The sequence below is a fragment of the Callospermophilus lateralis genome, chromosome 9, assembly GCF_048772815.1.
Source record: "Callospermophilus lateralis isolate mCalLat2 chromosome 9, mCalLat2.hap1, whole genome shotgun sequence".
Classification (NCBI taxonomy): domain Eukaryota; kingdom Metazoa; phylum Chordata; class Mammalia; order Rodentia; family Sciuridae; genus Callospermophilus; species Callospermophilus lateralis.
The window spans coordinates 47,729,348-47,749,847 of record NC_135313.1 but is presented as its reverse complement, the minus strand read 5'-3'; the positions used below and the strand labels follow the sequence as shown (position 1 = coordinate 47,749,847).

The following is a 20,500-nucleotide window of genomic DNA, read 5'->3' as shown; positions in this document are numbered from 1 at the left end:
AGCAGGGAGGAAGTTTTAATATTTATTAATATTTTTTTCGCCATTTTGTGTTTCTTTCTCTTTATTTTTCTTTCTCTTTATTTTCTTCTCTTTAACATTTAACTATTCTCTTATGCTTTTTGCTTTTTCCTGCTTTATTGCTTTTCTTCACCATTCCTTTTTTGTACCTCATTTATTCTCTAATTTTTTATGCTTTCTCTTGCTATCTTCTTTTATTTTCAAAAATGTTTTTAGTTTTTATTGCTATTTTACTTTTTTTAATCCTTTTTTTCTATTGTTGATCTTATCAACGCTGTTGTTTTTTTACTTAGTTTTTATTTATTTATTTTTTTCTTGTTTCTTGTTTGACAAATTTTCTTTGTTGCAATGAGAGCTGAGCCTGCCACCTCACTCACATTGGGCAGGTGCTATGCTGAAGGGCTCCATTCCCAACCAGCTGAGAGAAGGTGCACCTTGCTCCAACTGCAATGTAGTCCTTTGTGATTCTTTGTGGATAATTCAACTTAAAGAATCAGGGTTACAAAAGGCCCCAGCCAATAACATGTTCTCAAATAAGCACAGTTGGGGGGTTGACTAAAGGTTTGTTCCTGGATTGTGACCCCCATAGCAACATTAAAAATAAATAGTATAACTCTTGTAGGTAATTCACCTACCAGGGACCTCAGCCATCAAGTGCACCCAGACTGCATTAGCCATACATTGCTGAGAAGTCCAGAAGTATATGGCACAGAGAGGGAACTGTGGCCTTAACCCCTGCCTATTCACATGACACAACTGCACTACACCAGTAACTAAACCGAGGATAAAATCTTCAGGCCCATCAACAAATCAATAGCAAGTAAAGAGATTGAGTAATAAAAAATCTGTCAACAAACAAATACCTAGGTCTAGATGGATTCACTACTAAATTTTAGCAGACTTTTAAAAAAATAACAAACATTAATGCTCCCTAAACTGTTTTCTATAAATCAACCCATTTAAACTCATTCTACAAAGCCAGTGTTACCCTGCTTGCATAACCTGATGAGGCCACTTAAGAAAGAGAGAGAGAGAGAGAGAGAGAGAGAGAGAGAGAAAGTAAGTTAGTTATAGATTAATACATCTAATGAATATAGATACAGAAATCTTCAATAAAATACTTGGAAATTGAATTCAGCATCACATTAAAAAACGAACACCATAATGAAGTTGGTTTTCTTCTAGGGACGCAAGAATGGTTCAATATATGCAAAAGAGTGGACAATTCAGCATATAAACAGAATTGAGGATAAGAATCACATGATTATCTTAACAGATGCAGAACAAAAACACTTTGATGAAATTCAACAGCTCTTCATGATAAAACCCTGAATGAATTAGGTATATAAGGATCATACTTCAGGGTTGGTGTTGTAGCTCAGTGGTAGAGTACTTACCTGGCACATGTGAGGCACTGGGTTTGATCCTCAGCACCACATAAAAATAAGTAAATAAAATAAAGGTATTATGTGCATTTACAGCTAAAAAAATTTTTTTAAAAGAATTATACTTCAACATAATAAAGGGTATGATAACCAGCCCAAAGTCAATGAATAAATGTAGAAAACTGAAAGTATCTCTTCTTAATACCAGGAGCAAGAAATGGGTGTCCATTCTCAATATTCAATAGAGTAATAAAAATTTTAGCCATATCAATGAGGCAAGAAAAAGATATAAAAGGAATGCAAGTAAGAAAAGAGGAAGTCAAATTATCCCTGACTGCTGATAACATAATTCTATACTTAGAAAACCCTAGAGAATTCATGAAAAGATTCTGTGATTTGATTAAAAAAAATTAGCAAAGTAGCAGAAAACAATATCAATATACAAAAATCAGTAACTTTTCTACACACTCATACATGATGAGACAGAAATTACCTCATTCACAGTGCCTCAAAAACAAAATAAGAAAAAACAAAACCAAACAAAAAGAACAAAAAAATACAGAAGAATGAAAACAAGGCAAAACCCAGGAAAAACTCTAACCAAGCAGGTGAAAGACCTCATTATAAAATAAAAATATGAAAGAAAATAATTGAAGAACACATTACAAGATGGAAAAATAACCCATATGTATGAATTTGGAAAATTAATGTTGTTAAACTATACTATCAAAAGCAACATAAACATCAAAATTCCAAAGACATTATTCCCAAAAGTAGAAAAAAAAACCTTCTAAAATTCATACTGAAACACTAAAGACTCTGAATAAACAAAGGAATCATGATCAAAACCATCAATGTTGAAGGATCACAACATCTGATTTCAAAACATACTACAAACCAAAGTAGCAAAACCAGCATAGTATTAGCATAAAAACAGAAATGCCCACTAATAGAATGAGAAAGAACACACAAAGGAAAATTCAGTTATCTACAACCAAATGATTCCTAATAAGGTATCAAAAATATACATTGGACCAAAGACAGACTTTTCCTCCACTGGTTTTATCTGTATAAGACTGAAACTAGGTCCCTATCTCTCACCTGTATAAACATCAGCTCCAAATGGATGAAAAAATATTAATACAAAATCTGAAGCATAAAAACTTCTAAAAGAAAACATACAGGAAACATCTCAAGATATTGGGCTAGGCCATGATTTCCTAAATAGGACTCTAATAGCTCGGGAAACAAACGTGAGAACTAATGAATGGGGTTACATCAAATTTAAAAGCTTTTGTGCGACAAAGGAAACAATCAGCAGAGTGAAGAGATGACCTGTAGAACTGGAAAATGTCTTTATCAAATATTCATCTGACAGAGGCTCGATATCATTTACAGTTAAATGAATAACTCAAAAAAAGCATCACAAAATAAATAATCAAATCAAAATATGAGTAAATATTCTCAACAGATCTAAAAAAAATCTACAAATGACTAATAAATATATAAAAAATGCTTAGTACCTTAGTCATCAGAAAACTATAAATCAAAAAACTGCAGTGAGATTCCATCTCACTTCCATCAGAATGCCTGTTATAAAAAGAATAACAGGACTGGGGCTATGGCTCAGCAATGGAACACTCATCTCACATTGTGAAGCCCTTGGTACGATCCTCAGTACTACATAAAGATGCATAAAATAAAGGTATTGTGCCCATCTAAATAAATAGATAGATAGATAGATATTTTAAAAAGAATAACAAATACTGGCAAAGATATGGTAAGTATTTATAGCCACTATGTAAGACGTGGAGAGAATTATTACAGACACTATGAAAAAGAGTATGAAGATACTCTTTTAAAAAAAACTAAAAATTAAAATACTATATAATTTAGCCATACCACCCTAAGCATATATCCAGTGGAAATGAAATCAGAATAAAAAAAAGAAATTCATACCATTATTATTGCAGCACAATTCATGCTACCTAATATGTAGAACCAGCTGAGGTACCTTTTAACAAATGAAAGGATAAATCATACACATTCAATGGAATATCAGTCATAAAGAAGAATAAAATCTTGTCATTTGTATGAAAAGAAGGGCCTCATGTTGAGCTTAATAAGCCAGACATGGACAAGTACTATGTGTATTCTTTCACATATGGAAACTAAAAAGAAACACACTCATTCACACTCACACACTTGAATGTAAAAGAGTGATTATTTAGAAAGGAGAAGGGGTTCTGGGTAGAAGTGGGGGAAAGGGAAAAGAAAATAGGGCAGAAACAAAGATAAACAGGCATGATCTATGCATATATGTAAATGTCACAGTGAAGCCTATTAATTTAGACAACTAATATATGTAAATAATAATGAACAGCAATATTTATTCATACTTAAGCTGCCTTAATTCAAAATATTATTGATATCTATTTCTTCAAGCAATTATGCAACATGGCTAAAGAATATTTTCATCAGAGTTTTTGTACAGGTTTAGAAGATAAAGTCACTCCACCTCGGCATATTAAATTTACTGAGTGAGTGGGTCGTGTATTTGCTTTACACAGGTATATTCTTGCCCATTTGATGGATGGAGAAAGGATTACTATGGGTCACAAACACAGAAAATGGTGGGATCAAATTTTATCTCTTGAAATATTCCCAAACACATAAGTTTTCCATAATACCATTACATTAAAAATTCTTTTTTTAAATAGATTCGATTTTAGAGACATAAGTTTATAGGGAAAGCTAAGATGAACAATATATCATCTTGGATATAGGTTGCAGAATTGAGGCCATTTTCTGGATATATCCCCAATTTCAATTTTATCTGGGACAGTATCATTTACAGTTAAATGCTAAACATCTCAGCCTTCTGGAGATATCCTACATTTTCATGAGGAAAAGTGGTAGTAAATATAGATTTTTAAATATATCTGGAATTCCTAGCAGTCTTCTGAAGCCCCTATGAAAGCTGTGTTGTTAGTAGATTAGATATTATCTTAGCCCCAGGTACAGTAAATGGCACTGTTCATGAGCCTTTTCCTCTCCAAGAAATTGGAGAGCATGTAATTTAGCCTTAGCTTATTACTAGATGGGACTACACAGAGAAACTATATGACCTTGGCAATTGTTCAGGTCAAACCAGTTTTCTGCAATGTAAATGTCTCCTTATTTAAAAAGAAAGAGAGAAAAAACAATGTAGTAGTTTTAATGCTAATGTTTCTGCAAAGATCAGATACAAATAAAGAATTGGTAAGTAAAAAAAAAAAGATTTATAAGGTCATTATTGTTGTTTTTGTTTTTGTTTTGTATTCTGTTTTTTTTTTTTTTTTTTTGCTTTTTCACATGCTTTTCCTCCTTTAATTCTGTATTCTCCCCCTGGAAATTTTGTTTGATGGTCTTGAAGCCATATTTATTCATTTTGATTAACTAATTAATAATACTTATATAAAATCATAATTATATTAGAAAATATGAGAAAAATCAATGCATTTTCTTTTAGATAAAATTCTTATAAAATTAACCATAATGAAGTGTACAATTCAGTGACACCTTGTACATATAACATGGTATAACCAACATTTTTATCAACTTACAAAACTTTTAATTACCCCCAAAATAACTTGGATTTTTCAATAGTCACTCCCCATTTTCTTACCCTCAGTCCCAAGAGACTACTAATCTTCTCTCTGTATCTATTCTTCAGTTATCATGCCAATTTCATATAAATTGAATTGTACAATATGCAATCTTTTGTATCTAGCTTGTGTCCCACAGTATAAATTTTTGAGTTATATCACAATATACACTGCTTTTTATGACCTTATGAATAATAGCCAAGAGTTTAAATATACCATAGTTTTGTTTCTTCATTATTAATAGGCATTTGGTTTGTTTCCACACTTTGTCTATGGAAAGTGGTACTGCTTTGGTCATTTGTGTACAAATGTTTGTTTGAATATCTATTTTTCAAACAGTTTTGGTACAAATATAGTAATAGGATTGCTGGGTCATATGGCAATTCTGTGTTTAAATTTTGAGAACCTTCCAAAATATTTTCAATAATTTCTATACTATTGTACATTTCCAAAAGTAATTAAAAGCCATTCAAAAAAGTGGTATGGGGGAATCTCATGAAAACAGAAGGGAGACCAGTACATTAAAGAGACTGGGAAAGAGAGGAAAGGAGAGAAAAGAGGAGTACTGGGGAATAAAGTGACCAAATCATATCATTATATTTGTGTGTATGTACAAATATGTACAATAAATTCCACTATTTTGTGTAAATATAATGCACCAATTTAAAAAGTTTAAAAAATTTCAATTTCTCCATATCATTGCCAACATTTATTGCCCTATATTATTAAATTTTAGGCATCATAGTGAGTTTGAAATGGTATTCACTTGTGGCTTTAATTTACATTTACTTAATTACTAATTATGCTGAGCAGGTTTTACTCTATTTTTTTCACCACTTGCATAACTTTTTAGAAAAATAGTTGCCCAAGTCTTTTACCAAATTTTAAAAAATTGGATTGTTTGTGTTTTGTTTATATATTCAGAACATTTTCTTTAAATTATATTATTTGCAAGCAATTCTTTCATTCTCTTGGTTGTATTTTCATTTAACTTGGTGATGTCCTTTGATGCACAAAATTTCTTAATTTTGATGAAGTCCCATTTATCTGTTTTTTCTTTTCTTTCAGACTTTGTTGTTCTGGGCTCAGAAACATTGCTATATCTGAGGTCATGAAATTCTAGGCCTATGATTTCCTCATAGATTGAGCTCTTAGTTTTAGTCTTTCAATCTTTTTTGATCTGAGTTTTCTTGACAGTATGAGGTAGGTGTTCTAATAGCATTCTTTTGCAAATATCCTTTAGTTTTATTTTAAAAAGCTACTCTGGCACGGGTTTACACCTCCCTGTTTATGAAGTTATCACTATAAATTATAATTTATGTACCACATGTACATTAGAAGTTTCATAATTTTCTCCAAGTAGGAGATTGTCAGACCTACTTGGCTGATGGCTCCCAGCAATTTTGGTTTATATATTTGTTTTCAAATTACATGGGCGTCATAGAGGAGTTGCAAAAGAAATGCTATTATTTTGATTTTATATTTACCTGTGCACTTCTCTTTACCACTGTACTTTTTTTCTTTATATGACTTCACATTACACCCTGTGTCCTTTAATTTCAGTCTTAAGGGCTTCCTGTAGCATTTCTCATAGGTTAGTTTACTTGAAACAAATCTCCTGGCTTTGTTTATATGAAATATCCTAATTTTCCTTTATTTTCAAAAGATAGTATTTTTAAGTAGAGTATTTTTGGTTGGTATTCATTTTCCAGGTCTGGCACTGGAACAAGGGGAAATTAATATCCCATAAAGCTGTCGTGTGTGTGTGTGTGTGTGTGTGTGTGTGTGTGTGTGTGTGTGTGTTGGTGTTTGTGTGTGTGTGTGTGTGTGTGTGTGTGTGTGTGTACCCATGCATGCAAATACAAGGGCATGTTTCTGTGAAGGTGTCATACAGGCCCTTGGAAATTCTACTTCATCATTTTCACTGATGTCACTGAATAATAATTTCTAAACATTTGAAAAGATGTTCAACTTCTCTCCTAAGGCGGATTTGTTTCCAACAGTGTATCCCTCTACAGCTTCCTCAGACCACCTGTAATTGTGGCCGAAATTCTGTTCTAGAATCATTGATTCAGACGCCATTTTGTCTACTATAAAAGAACATCACAGCCTAGATAATTTATAATAAACAAAAACATATTGCCTCAGTTCTGGAGACCTGGGAAGTCCAAATTCCAGGAGCTGACACTTGACAAAAGCTTTTCTTGCTGCTTTGCCCCATGGTGGAAGTGTATAGAGAAGATGAGAGATAAGATAGAAGGGGGACAAACTCTTGGCTTTATTACAGAGCCACCTCTGAGTTAACAAATTCATGCCCATTACAATAACATTTATCTATTCAGTTTGCCCTCATAACCTAAACACCTCTGATTAGTGTCTGTTTCCCAACACTGTTGTAGTGGAAATTAAAATTCCAATGAATGTTTTTGGGGAGACACATTGAAATCGTAGTACATGTTTTCCCTACCTTTAGACTCCTCAGGCTGATTTTATCCCAAATGTTCAAGCATCACCTTTGAGTTCCATCTCTGTGGCAGCCTGTGTCAGAATATCTGTTTCCTCAAAAGCTGTGAGACAGAATTTGAAATAGCTGTTGTAAAGAGGTTAGTATGATAACCAAGCAAGCACTGCTCTCATTTCAGTGCCCAGAGGACACAGCTTTCTTTGGCATGGGCCATTCTGTCATGCATGCATTTTTGAATGATCACTCAACATTAGATTCTCTTAGAAGAATATAAGCAAACATCTCACATCCTATCTAGCAAAAATTTTTGTTTTCCCATAGCAGTTCTGGGATTTTAACATTCCAGTTATAATTTAATTACAGAGAGATGTGATCACATGAATGGATGTGGTAGTCTTTATGTCTCAGAAGCCCCATCTCACAAATAAGAACCAAATGTCTTGTAAAAGACTCTGAGGTCCTGGCCAAGTAATAATCCTAGTTTTCTCAAGTCTCACTTATCACTGCCTACCAAAAATTAATAAATTCTTCACATTCTTCTCAGTCCAAGTGCAATTTGAAGTTACTTGTAATTGTAATTAAAGTTTTCTATTATATAGTTGGTATTTCACCTTTATTATATATTTAAGAAACAGAGCTCTTATTTTATACAGGGTGAAAATTCCTCTGTAGATGACAGAACATTTGTTAATAGTTTACTGACAATGTCTTTAATAAATCATAACTGTACACATTTTCAGAGTCAAAAAAATAAAAGATAGATTTAAATTTATATAGTATATTTCCTACATACCAGTATTTCTACAGGATACATATATTATTTTCCCTTTTTACTAAAGAAATAATAAAAATGTTAACCAATTCAGGTATATTTCACACTCTTAAAAATAAAATATATAAAAAATTTGCCAGATCAATTTTATTTATTTTATTGAACATATTGACTTACTTGTGAATGTTCAAAGTTCTTGGAAATCTTTGGAACAATCTAGTTACTTATTAAGACAAACATATATGTTTGAAGATTTCACATAAGAGTAATTATTGCTTCAGTTTTAAAATACATCACATTCTTATATTTCAAAGTTAAATTTAAGAATTCTTATCGAATTAAAACATAATACTAAGAGAAAAATGGAAAATGTTCTATAATCGAAAATAAAAGTAAAATATTCATATTTTTATTACAGAGAGAAAAAGGGTTAGCAACTTGCATATTTTCCATCATTTTAATACTATTAATATAAATGAAGATACTTTTTATTATATTGTAAAAATATTGGCATATTCATAAGTAGCAGAATCCAAACACATCACAAATATTTGGCAACTTTTAACATTACTTGTAATAATATAGTGTATCCTTGTAAAGTTAGCTGTGATTCAACCATTCTTCAATTTCTGCCCATTTAAGTTGCTCAGACATTTCTAAAATAATAGTGTCAATATCTCTTACAATCAAGTTTCCATTGCTCTCCTTATACTGCTGAAGATCTTATCCAGATTTTTGTTAGCAAATTTTCAAAGCCTCCTATTGCAAAAAGAAGTTAATCACTGCCATCCTGTGCCAATTCAATTTGACAAGCATTCATGAGCACTTACAATGCACGAGACACTTCTGATCCAGCACTTAAGAAAATGAACTCAATGGTAGGAAAATCAGTTTTAGACATAACACATACTGATTGCAAAAACTTTTATATTAGAACGAGAATGAGGTTTTTGTCCACAAAAGGAACCTTGAGTTAATGGAATCTAAAGAATGAGAGGCCTTGGGGAAAGATATTGTTCAGATCTGATATGCCATTAAGAGATTAGATGCTTTTAAAGCCGCCAGGAGAAAAGTCCAAATGATACATATCCATCCATGATAGTAATGGGAGAAGAACTTTTGAAAAAAAAAAAAAGAGTCTTCTACAGGATCACTCAGCATAATGCCATTGATTAAATAATGACTAGAAGGAAATTACACCTTGAAATGTGATAACATCCACTAGAATATTTTAACCTTCTTTGAAGAAGTATATTTGCTAACATTCTAATAGAACACTCTGCAGAGGCTCTTTCAAAGAGAGCTAAATTGATTCAGGAAATGGAGGTGGTGATTGAGTTGTAATATTTTGAGGGTATTATTCCTCTATAAGGTAAAAAGCATACTTAGATTTTTCAAGAGCCAATGAAAATAGTTCTTGATAGAAAAAACTCTCTAGGATTGAAAGGGAGTTTTATATTTGAGGAAACAATCATAGTGAATATTATATTCATAGTGGATAACATTAATAGTAGATAATGTATTAACTACAAAATATGAAACTATTAACAGAAGAATTAAAACAAAAATTAATATAGTTACTTATAATAGGAAACACACAATATAATTCTTATTACTCTAAATATATTTTATTTTGATACCAATTAACTTCATTTTAAAAGATGGCATTGGAAACATTTTTCTTAGAGTGTTAAGTATAGGAAGGAACTTTCAATATAATCTGAGAAGACATAGGTCTCTTAATATGAAGAAAATTATCCAGGGATATGTCTACTAACCAGATATATAAGTTAAGAGTATTTTCAACTATAAATGAGAGAAATCTCAAAGTCTCTTTTGTTTTCAAACTATATAAATAATTAGAACAAGGCTGGTGCTGTAATTCAATGATGCTATTATGGACTGTGAACATTTTATTTTTCTGTATTAGCACCTTGGCCTCTTCAAACTAATAGCATTCCATTATCTGCTACCTGTCTAGACTTACAATTATACATGGGAAGAAACAGAATATCATGTTTTAAAAAAATCAGAAAGTTTTTCTTCTCGTGAGATATTTTTAAAGGGATATCTACTTCAGAGACATCTGTTTAAAATTCTATTAGTGGGGACTGTGTGACATATCCACTTTTATTTACAAGGAAGGATAGGACTTTTATTACTTTAATTCAGTGCCTTTTTGTCCCCACAAAAGGAATTTTGTTAATGAAATAGAACAATATAATTAATAATATGATAGGAACTTATAGTGTTAATTGCAAACATCATGAGTGGAGTACTCATCTTCTATTAGGGTTCTCCAGAGAAACAAAATCATTAGGATATATGTGTATATGATAGGAAGAGAGAGAGAGAGAGAGAGAGAGAGAGAGAGAGAGAGTGTTTAAGGAATTGCTGTGCACACTTGTAGGGGCTGACAAGTTCAGAATCTGCAGGAAAGGGTGTCAGGTACAAACTCAGGGCGGAAATCTGAAGGTTGTCTAGAGACATAAGTTCTTCCTTTTTCAGAGGATCTTGCTGTTTTCTCTTAAACCTTTCAATTGATTGAAAGAGGCTCACAAACGTTATTACAAGTAATCTATCAACTTTCCTCAAAGTCATTTCATTGTTAGCCTCATCTAAAAAATACCTTCACAACAAAATCTAGCATTTGACTTTCTGGGTCCCATGGTCTTCTCAAGGTGACACATAAAATGAACCATCACAAGTCTACCTTTGTTAACTTGGCACCTATATGCAGCCCCTTAAACCATACTTCATTGCTAAAGAAACATAATAATAAGGTGATACTCTGCCTAACATGGCACATTACCTTACGTACAACAGAAAACACATTAAGCCTTTCCTCAGAATAGTAGGCAAAGGTATCATGTGATGTTCATTCTTCTCTTTAATATCATGTAACTTAAATAGCATCATGCAAATTATCAATAACAAAACACTTATATTATTCAATAATCCTTTGTGATAATGGGAAAAGAAAAAAAGAGGATAAAATATATAAAAATGACATAGATACAGTAGATATAGATAGATACAGGCACACACATACAAACATACACACACATACCCATAGAGTTTGCCCTCTTTATCCATGGATTACACAAAGCTGATATTTGTAACAACCTTCCTCCACTATCCATTTCTTTTTCCCTCCGAATGTACCTAAGCTGATCACAGCTCTATACTAGATGAAGTGACCTGAACCTTTGTCCTAAAAGAACTGGGCCATTATTAGTCCCGCCTGAATAGAGTTGTAGTTTTCCTTTACTTCAATCACAGATTGAAGTAAATACAAAGAGATGCCCTCAGGGGTCACCTGTATTTCACATATACTTCTCCTCCTTCAATTGTGGGGTAACAGGCCAATGTCTCTTGGAAATAAAAACCAGTATCTCCATCCAGCACAGTGATTCCCTTGTTTGTCTATCAATTCAGAGGCATGAGGAGACAAAGTGACCAGATACAATCTTAACTTCTCATTCATTGGGATCATTAATGAGTCTCCTTGGAGAGTACTTCTCCTTTTGAAATCAAGAGCTCTAGGCCAGCAGAGAATAGAGTGTGAGATAGAGAGCACGGATTTTACTAGTTGATCACTAGAAGTAATAGGTAGTGGTGCCACTCTCAAGTTCACCCACAAACTGATCTCTTGAACCATGAGTCCCAGCTATGGAATTCATAGCACCATAGATTGGCCACCGATTCACAGCATCTACAACCTTTTGGAGAATTTTGCCACAATCCTGAAAGGTATCGCCATGTAGCGGAGCTGTCACTGCATTTTCAAAACACTGTTCTGCTCTCTATCAAATTAACTGCTTCAGGATGATGGGAAACATGGCAAGACCCAAGAATTCAATGAGCCTGGGCTCAATACTGAGCATTATTTACTATGAAATGAGTTCTTTGATCAGGGATATTCTAAGTGGAATATCACAATTTCACATAAAGCATTCTGTTAAATATGGATGGTAGGTTATTGACAGCATTGTGGACAGTGAGTGCAAATTCATACCCAGAGTAAATGTCTACTCCAGGAAAAACATAATATTACTCCTTCCATGACAGAAGCAGTAGTTCAAAGCAATCCATCTGCTACCAAGTAGCTGATTGATCATCCCAGGGAGCTACATGATTAGTGGTGGTCTCTGCTGCTGGCCAAGGGCACACTCAGCAGTGATGGAGTCAGATCAGCATTGGTGAGTGGAAGTCCATGTTGCTGAGCTCCTGCATAACCTCCATCTCTATGATTGTGGCTACTTTATTCAGAAGCCCATTAGGCAATGACATGTGTGACTGGAGAAGGAGAATGACTTGGCTCCATAGAATAGTCTCCTTTTCCTTTTATTGTTAAAATCTTCTCATCTGAGGTCATCCTTTGAGGAACACTCAGATAGGACATAAATACGTGCAAATTTCTTTCTCAGAGAAGTCAGTACACACACTCAGCCCTCCTTTTCACCAACTTTTCAATCATGGTCCTTCCGAGGCCCTACTAGCCACCTAGCATGTTGGTCTTGGCTCATGAATTGATGAATAATTTCATATCTGGCTATTTCTCATTTCAGGAGAAATAAATAATCAGATTCACTGTTTGAGATTCCACCCATTGGGAGGATTCACCTCCATTGTCCTTCAGGGATGTCCTAGAAAGGACTTGTAGCACCCCAGCTTGCTACTTTTTAGACAGTGCTTGCATCTCTCCTAGAACCATCTATAAACTAGGTCCAAGTTTCCCCTTCCTCTGTCAACTGTCACCTGCCCAATGTTGTAATTTGGATAACTCTTCTTTCTCCACCCTTTATAAACTAGCATCTCTGGAGCATCAATGCAACCAACTAGGCATAAAACCACCCGGAGCAATGATCAAAAATAAATGGTCTGCAATTCATATTACTTTTGCCCTGGTTATTCTCTCTGGAGATTTTCTTTTCCCTCCCTCCCTTCCTTCCTTCCTTCCTTCCTTCCTTCCTTCCTTCCTTCCTTCCTTCCTTCCTTTCTTTCTTTCATTTTTCTTTCTCTCTCTCTTTCCCTCCCTTCCTCCCTCCCTCTCCTCTTCCCCCCCTTTTCTCTCTCTTTTTCCTTGAAATATCGTAATAGTTCATTCCTTACCTCCTATAAATTTTTGCTCCAATTTTCCCATCGCAATGTGATCTCCACTGGTGAAAATATCCAAAGCTGATTTCCTGTGCCTTGTCGTTTTGTAAACTGCTTCCCTTGAGTATAGACAAAACTCATGACTTGTTACTAACTAGATAAAATATGAAAAAGTGAGGGACAGTCTCACCATTGAGTATGTTGCTTCATATACAATATTTAATGAGTTCATCTTAACAGAATGGGAAAGGAGCTCTTTCTGCTGACTTTGAAGCCTCTGTTCCGGTATAAGAGCTTGTGAAAAGTTCCTTAAGCAAGAGACTGTTGGCAGCCTCTAGTTGCTGAGTGTCCCTGAATGGTGGTCAGTAGGCAGTCCAGGCTCTCAGTCCTGCAATAAGGACCCAAATAAATTCTGCCAGAAACTCTAGGATATTTTTTCCTTGACAAGTTTTTAGATAAAAATATAGGCCAAAACCTTTATTGATCAAAGGATAGACATACTAACCCACAGAAAATAAATGTGGATTATTTTAAGATAATGAATTTGTGATAATTTGTTACACATACACACACAAAACAAAACAACAAAAATAATACACCTTTTCCAATCACTATATTTGAAAATGCTATCTCTTCCCTTACTGAGTTCCTAATGGCTGTCTCTGCTTAACTTTGTTCTATCCACATCACTTTTCATTATGATTCATTCAACTAACATATTTATGTGGTTTTTATCTCTCTCTCTGTCAACTATGATGAAACTATCATGAAAAAGAGCAGAACATTTTTTCATCTTTGTCACAGCAACCGTGCTAGCATAGCACTTGACAAATAAATGGAGGCCACTCAATGAAGGGTAAATGAATACATGCATCACAGACAAACCATTCAGAGCAGCAGACAGCTTGAATAACATATATCAGAGTAAATATAGAAGATCAAGGGCATGATCCAGGACATCCCAATTCCAATGTGATTCTACCACTTATAATGACTCTGGACAACTTTGCTTGCCTTCAATTTTCTCAATTCTAAATACGAGTACTATTATGTTTTGGATCTGAGTATCCCCCCAAAGCTCATGTGTTAGTCAATTCAGCCATGTTCAAAGGTGAGAAGATTGGATCACAAGGGTTCTGACCTCTTCAGTGGTTTAATCTTTTTGATGGATTAATAATTTGAATGAACCCTTGGAAGGTGATAGAAACTACAGGTTGATGAGTGGCTGGGGGAAGTAGGTCACTAGGGAAGTTACCTTGGGGACTGTGTCTGTCCCTGGCCTTTTTTTTTTTTTTTCTGTTTCTCTTTTTCTCTGTTTTCTGGATGCCATGAGCTGAGCACCTTTCCTCCGCCTTACCCTTCCACCATGATTCTGCCTTACAGCCAGCTGACCATGGACTGAATCCTCTGAAACCATGACCCCCAAATAAATATTTTCTCCTGTAAGTTGTTTTTATCAAGTTATTTTGGATATAGTGACAAAAAAACTGAGGAACATAATATAAGCTTTGTCTACTTACATATTTATTTTCAGAATAAAACAAAGTAATGTATACAATAGTGCATAATCCATTTTAAGGAGCAATATTAATTCTAAATGAAGAAATACAGAAGATATTTTTTAGTGTCCCCATTAAACACAGGAATTATAGGCAAGAAGTTAACAATATAGCACTTAAGAAAAATGAGAGTTGTTTCTCAGGTTTGGGGATGATAAATAGACTTCCATATGTTAGGAGGAATGTAAAAATGGTGTAAAATTATGGGCAAAGGTTTGGAAAACAATACAAGTTTCAAAAACAGCACATGCACATATTTTATCCCAGAATTTTTACTTGTAGGAACCTGTCTTGTGACTGGGCAGGATTAAAAAGTATAAATACAAGAATGTTTATGGAAGTTTGGTTTGTGATTTTAACACAACATGGTTGACTTGATTGTTTAAGCACAAACAGGTGATCTAACATAAAGTTTTATGTTTTCTCGTTTGTTGGTTGGAATCTATGCTACTGCTCACCTTCACTCTTTCTCCTTGCATTGAATAACATTTTGGTCAGTCTCTCAACTTTATCTGCTACCCTGAGACCAGGATCTTCACAACACTTCCACTTCCTGGGTTTGCTGAGAACATATTTGAGGACTAATGTTGACTTATCCTGTGTTGCCCTGGTGACCTTAGGCTCTCTAAAGAACCAATCGTGGGCCTGGGGATGTGGCTCAAGTGGTAGCGCGCTCACCTGGCATGCATGCATGCGGCCCGGGTTCGAACCTCAGCACCACATACAAACAATTATGTTGTGTCTGCCAAAAACTAAAAAATAAATATTAAAAATTCTCTCTCTCTCTCTCTCTCTCTCTCTCTCTCTCTCTCAAAAAAAAAATTATAAAAAAATAATTAAAAAAAGAACCAATCCTAGTAACTCAGGGAAAAAATAGAGTAGGCCCTCTGAGAAGATATCATATCAAAGAATATTGATCTACTATGCTTTGCCATTTTCTCATTGAATATTTACAATACATATATTAAATTATATGTCATGGTTCATTACACTTTGTTTTGGAGTAGGATACTTAGACTATTTCTTCACATGATTTCTTTTCAATAATTTTTCTTATTTTAAAATTCTACTTAACTGAGATTCCTGTCTTGATATATATCACTAAGAATTTCTTTTGAGTTATTTTCAATAAATTGCTGGGGAACTTTTTGAAATATTGATATTTCCATGGACCTCACTCCATAAACCTCATGGGTATTGTCTTATGTATTTATTTGCATTAAACTTAAATTATACTATTTCCATTTAGAATTCTTAAAAGAATTTATTTAGTTTCTATTATGTGTATTTCAGAATTAATCTCTATATAAAATATGATTTGGATTTTGGTTTTGCTATAAAAACTTATATGAGAGTATATCAACGCTGGCAAATTATGACCATAACTCTCTCCAAATTGTTTGTTCAGGTCTGTAAGCTCTGCAATTGAATATTACCAAAATGTCACATGAGCTGATTAATCCTAATATCAAGAAGTGTCAAGTTCAGAGAAGTATGTGTCTAGATATGATAAAGATTAGCAGTATCAAGTGGGTGTAGCTCTGCACTTCTGGACAAGCTCTGCAATCCTGACACACTAACACTTTAAACACACACCATTTTCAAAATCAGCATTTGGGCAGAGGCCTCAGTTATGTCTATAAGCCAATCATACTAATGCTAAGATAACAGTATTGACATTTCAAAATGGCACCCTGATAGTCATCACTGTGTCAATGCAACTAGATTAATTTAAATCACAGTGATTAATTTGAAAGTGTAATTCATAAAAGTCTTGGCACTTCGTATAATTGCTTCAGAATGGAAGCTTTGCTTTTCATTAGAAACATTGTACTTTTATTGATAAAATGTAAACCCACTAAATTTAACATTCTATTATTACATGTATCTTATTTATTATACATGTATATATGTGTGTGTGTATATATATATACATATATGTATATATATATACACATATATGAAATTAACTTTTATTAAAAACTCTAAAGTCTACCTTCCTTGTTTGTTGCTTGCAGCTTCCCAATAAAATACCATTTTATAAAAGATTCTTTGTTGATTCACTCTTCCATTAGTATTGCAACTTTTTGACCCTGTACCTCTTAGCACTCTAATTCTTTTAAGTACTTATTTTAGTAAACCTAGTCTCTATTTCCTTTCACAATTCTCCTTTAGTATCCCCTTTCTAGCAACCAAATTAGTCACCCCTCTTGATTGGATATCTATTTCATGCAATGACAGAGAGTATTTCTCAGTAAAGGAAATATAATAGAAACATATAACAAATAAGATCTCCCATGATTTGACTAGACAATTATTTATCCATTCTTATCACTTCTGCACATATACCCCACTCTAGCCATATTTCCCTACATAGATATGTTTTAGAAAATGCATGTTCTTGTTTCTGTTTGTACAAAACAGTTTATTTTTCCTAGTAATACCCTTCCATCTCCAATGTCTAACCTTTCTTCCTCAGGCTATTGTTGCAAATTGTTCAAGATAGAACTCAGGAGTCACCTTTCCTTAGTAGCCCTCCTTGTTATTTTTAGGACATGCCTGTCTGTTTTTAGGCACAGTAACACTGTAAGAATATCCCAAAAAGGGATTGCTAACATTTTCAGGGTATGATCTCTTCTTATCTCTGCATCATGTACATAAACACATTCACACACTTGCCCTCAGGTACTTTTAAAGACATATTCTATGGTAATAAAAATATTATTTAAAAAATCCTAAACATTTAACAGAGTAACTGTTGCTAGTGCTCAATAATTGTTTATTGAGTCTATGTAAAGTTTTAAACAAATATAAATGACCCAAACTATAAATTCTTAAAACTGAGAAGTAAACTTTTCTTGAGTTATTATGCTTTAATTCCAGATCTGGTTTTAAGATAAAAATAATTTATGTACATTATAAAGTTGTAGCTAGTTTTATTAGTCACATTGATATAATGATATCAATGTTCTACTTTATATGACATATTTGTTCAATTTATACTTTTATGACATGGTTTATCCTTTGTCAAATTCTACTTTGCAAAAACTCCTTTTGTACTGATGTGTCAGTGTAAATGAATGTAAAGTCTCAAAATTAACTTTGTATAATTAAAAATAATTCAACAATAATCACACAGATGTAGATAAATAATAGATACTTAAATATATATACACATGTATCTTATATAAATTTAAAAATTATAAATTATTTGAAACTGAAGTTGCGTTTATGCTCTATGTAAGTGGTACAGTCAGAATCCAGTTATAATCCAGGATCACCAGGAGTCTAATGTTATTTAATCAGAATGACTATCTTTTTCTTAAGATTAAAAGAAAATTTCTAATTTCGAGGATATAATAAATTCACTTAATAACAAATATTTATTGTATAGGCATTTTTATATATATGTGGCATTATTCTAAGACCCTGATACACATCAGTGTATATGTACAAGACATTTATTAAAACTTTATTCATAATTTCATCAAAATGTGACAAGTGTATTTTTTAATTTTCTTAGAATGCTGGTCTTAGACTGACATATCACAATTAACATAGCAACATAAAACAACAGGGAAAAATACTCCTTTAATAATTTTAAAAACTGTACATCATCTCCATGAAAGATCATAGTGAAAATATTTGGGGTGGAAGACCACTTTGATTTCCCTTAAATCATACTACATATATGTCTGTCTATCAACTGTGTTCAACTCTGTATGCTCTTTTTCTAACATTCAACAAAGAAAATAAGCTCCTTTAATATAGATGAAGAACACTGTCCAAGGGAACAAGAACCATTAGAAAACAATATTAATTTTCCTCCAAGGTCTTGAGTTATTTTGGAAATGTGTCTGATATTTGAGAGAAGGTACTTGTTTATATCATATCGTAATTTGCGTTATGAACTAATATAAGACATTCAATCTTAGAAAATATGAGAAGGACCAGATGACTTTTTAGTATAGAGCACATCAAAATATAAGGGATTGTATTATATATAACTGAAATATACAGTGAATTGAAGTTGTATGAAACTTAAGAGTTTGTAAGACTATAAAATGCTTCATCTAAATTTGGCAGAGAAACTTAGCAAACAATAATCAATATGAAGAGAAGAAAATTACATTTCAAATTTACCTAAGCTACAGATATACTTTTTGTTGTAATGTAGCAATAAGCTTGTACACTTTCACAAGCCAAGGTGGAAGAAAATATTTTTGTTACAAATGGGTTGTGATGATTATTGTTTTTCTTTGATGAGGCAAAAAATATTACATTGGGAAATTCCAACAGCAATAGAACTTTAAAATTTCCATAGACTCAAATACTATTAATCATTTCCATTTTTTTAATAGAGGCTCAAAGAACTGAAACAAAGGGAATTTGCTCGAAATGTAGCATCTAAATCCAGAAAAGATGAAAGAAAACAGGAAAAGGCACTCCAACGCCTGCACAAGCTGGCCGAGCTAAGAAAGGAAACTGTATGGTGCGTATGAAATGAAATGTGAAGTTTTCTTAAAACATGACCAAAAAAAAAAAAAAAACTTGGGGGAGTTAGAAATAAAGGGCACAATCTATTTATTTCTGTACTCAGAATAAAACACACATGTTTTCATGACCTTCTGTAGGCTGTAAACACTCATTTGAATTTGAATTTTATGCAAACACCTGTTTAATGCACATTTCGATAAAAATGCCAAAATTACTATAATTTTAGTTTATAAAAAAGTAGATTCATATTATGTTGCCATTTAAGCTATCTGGATTGAAAGCTATCCTATTTCTTGGTAAAATTCAAAACATTTGATTGAAGAAGAGAGTAAGAGATTGTCTTATGACCTTTTTTGCAAAGGGAGTTTTAGGAGGATTTTATTTTTTAAACAAAATTTTGGAGAACTTTTATTTGAAATATTCTTTGACATTTAAAAAAAAGGTCAGGAAGATGCTCTGCACATCAAAAGCAGATCAAAATTAGTTTCACTGTGAATAAACTATAACTGGACTGTTAGAAGTTTGCAACTCTTAAATTTTGGCCTGCTTCTCACAGTGAACAACTATTAGATGTCAAAACTATCATTATATAGACCTCACAATCCCAGCCAGGGCAATATTATTAAAAGAAGACCACTTTTAAAAGTGTACTTTTTTCCCCTCCTGATAAATAAAACTTCTCTTGTTACTGTCTATAACAAAGTTATTTTATAGCAAATGTATTTTATACTGAATAGTGTTATGAAATTTGCTGATGTACCAAAACATTTTTAGGCATGCCAGATTTAGAAAAAAATCATTAAAATAAAATTTGAACATATTTAGAATCCTGTATGAATCCTACATACATGGGCACATGTATATATATATACATATTAACCAAATATGTGCTTTTTACATATATATATATATATAATAAGTTAACCAGATAGCTTTTACTAATATATATTTATTAATACACATACACACATGTATATATATGTGCATATATATATATATATATATATATATATATACACACACACATATACATATACTAACCAGATATATGTTTTTAA

The 20,500-nt window shown here is 32.8% G+C and overlaps 1 protein-coding gene across 1 annotated transcript in view; it reads left to right on the top strand.

Moving 5' to 3' along the window:
* Znf804a (zinc finger protein 804A) overlaps positions 1-20,500 on the top strand; it is a 285,210-nt gene that overhangs the window by 260,407 nt on the left and 4,303 nt on the right. Inside the window, exon 3 of the mRNA XM_076866916.2 lies at positions 19,307-19,437. Within this exon, the coding sequence (XP_076723031.2) occupies positions 19,307-19,437 (131 nt within the window). The remainder of the gene's footprint in view (positions 1-19,306; positions 19,438-20,500) is intronic.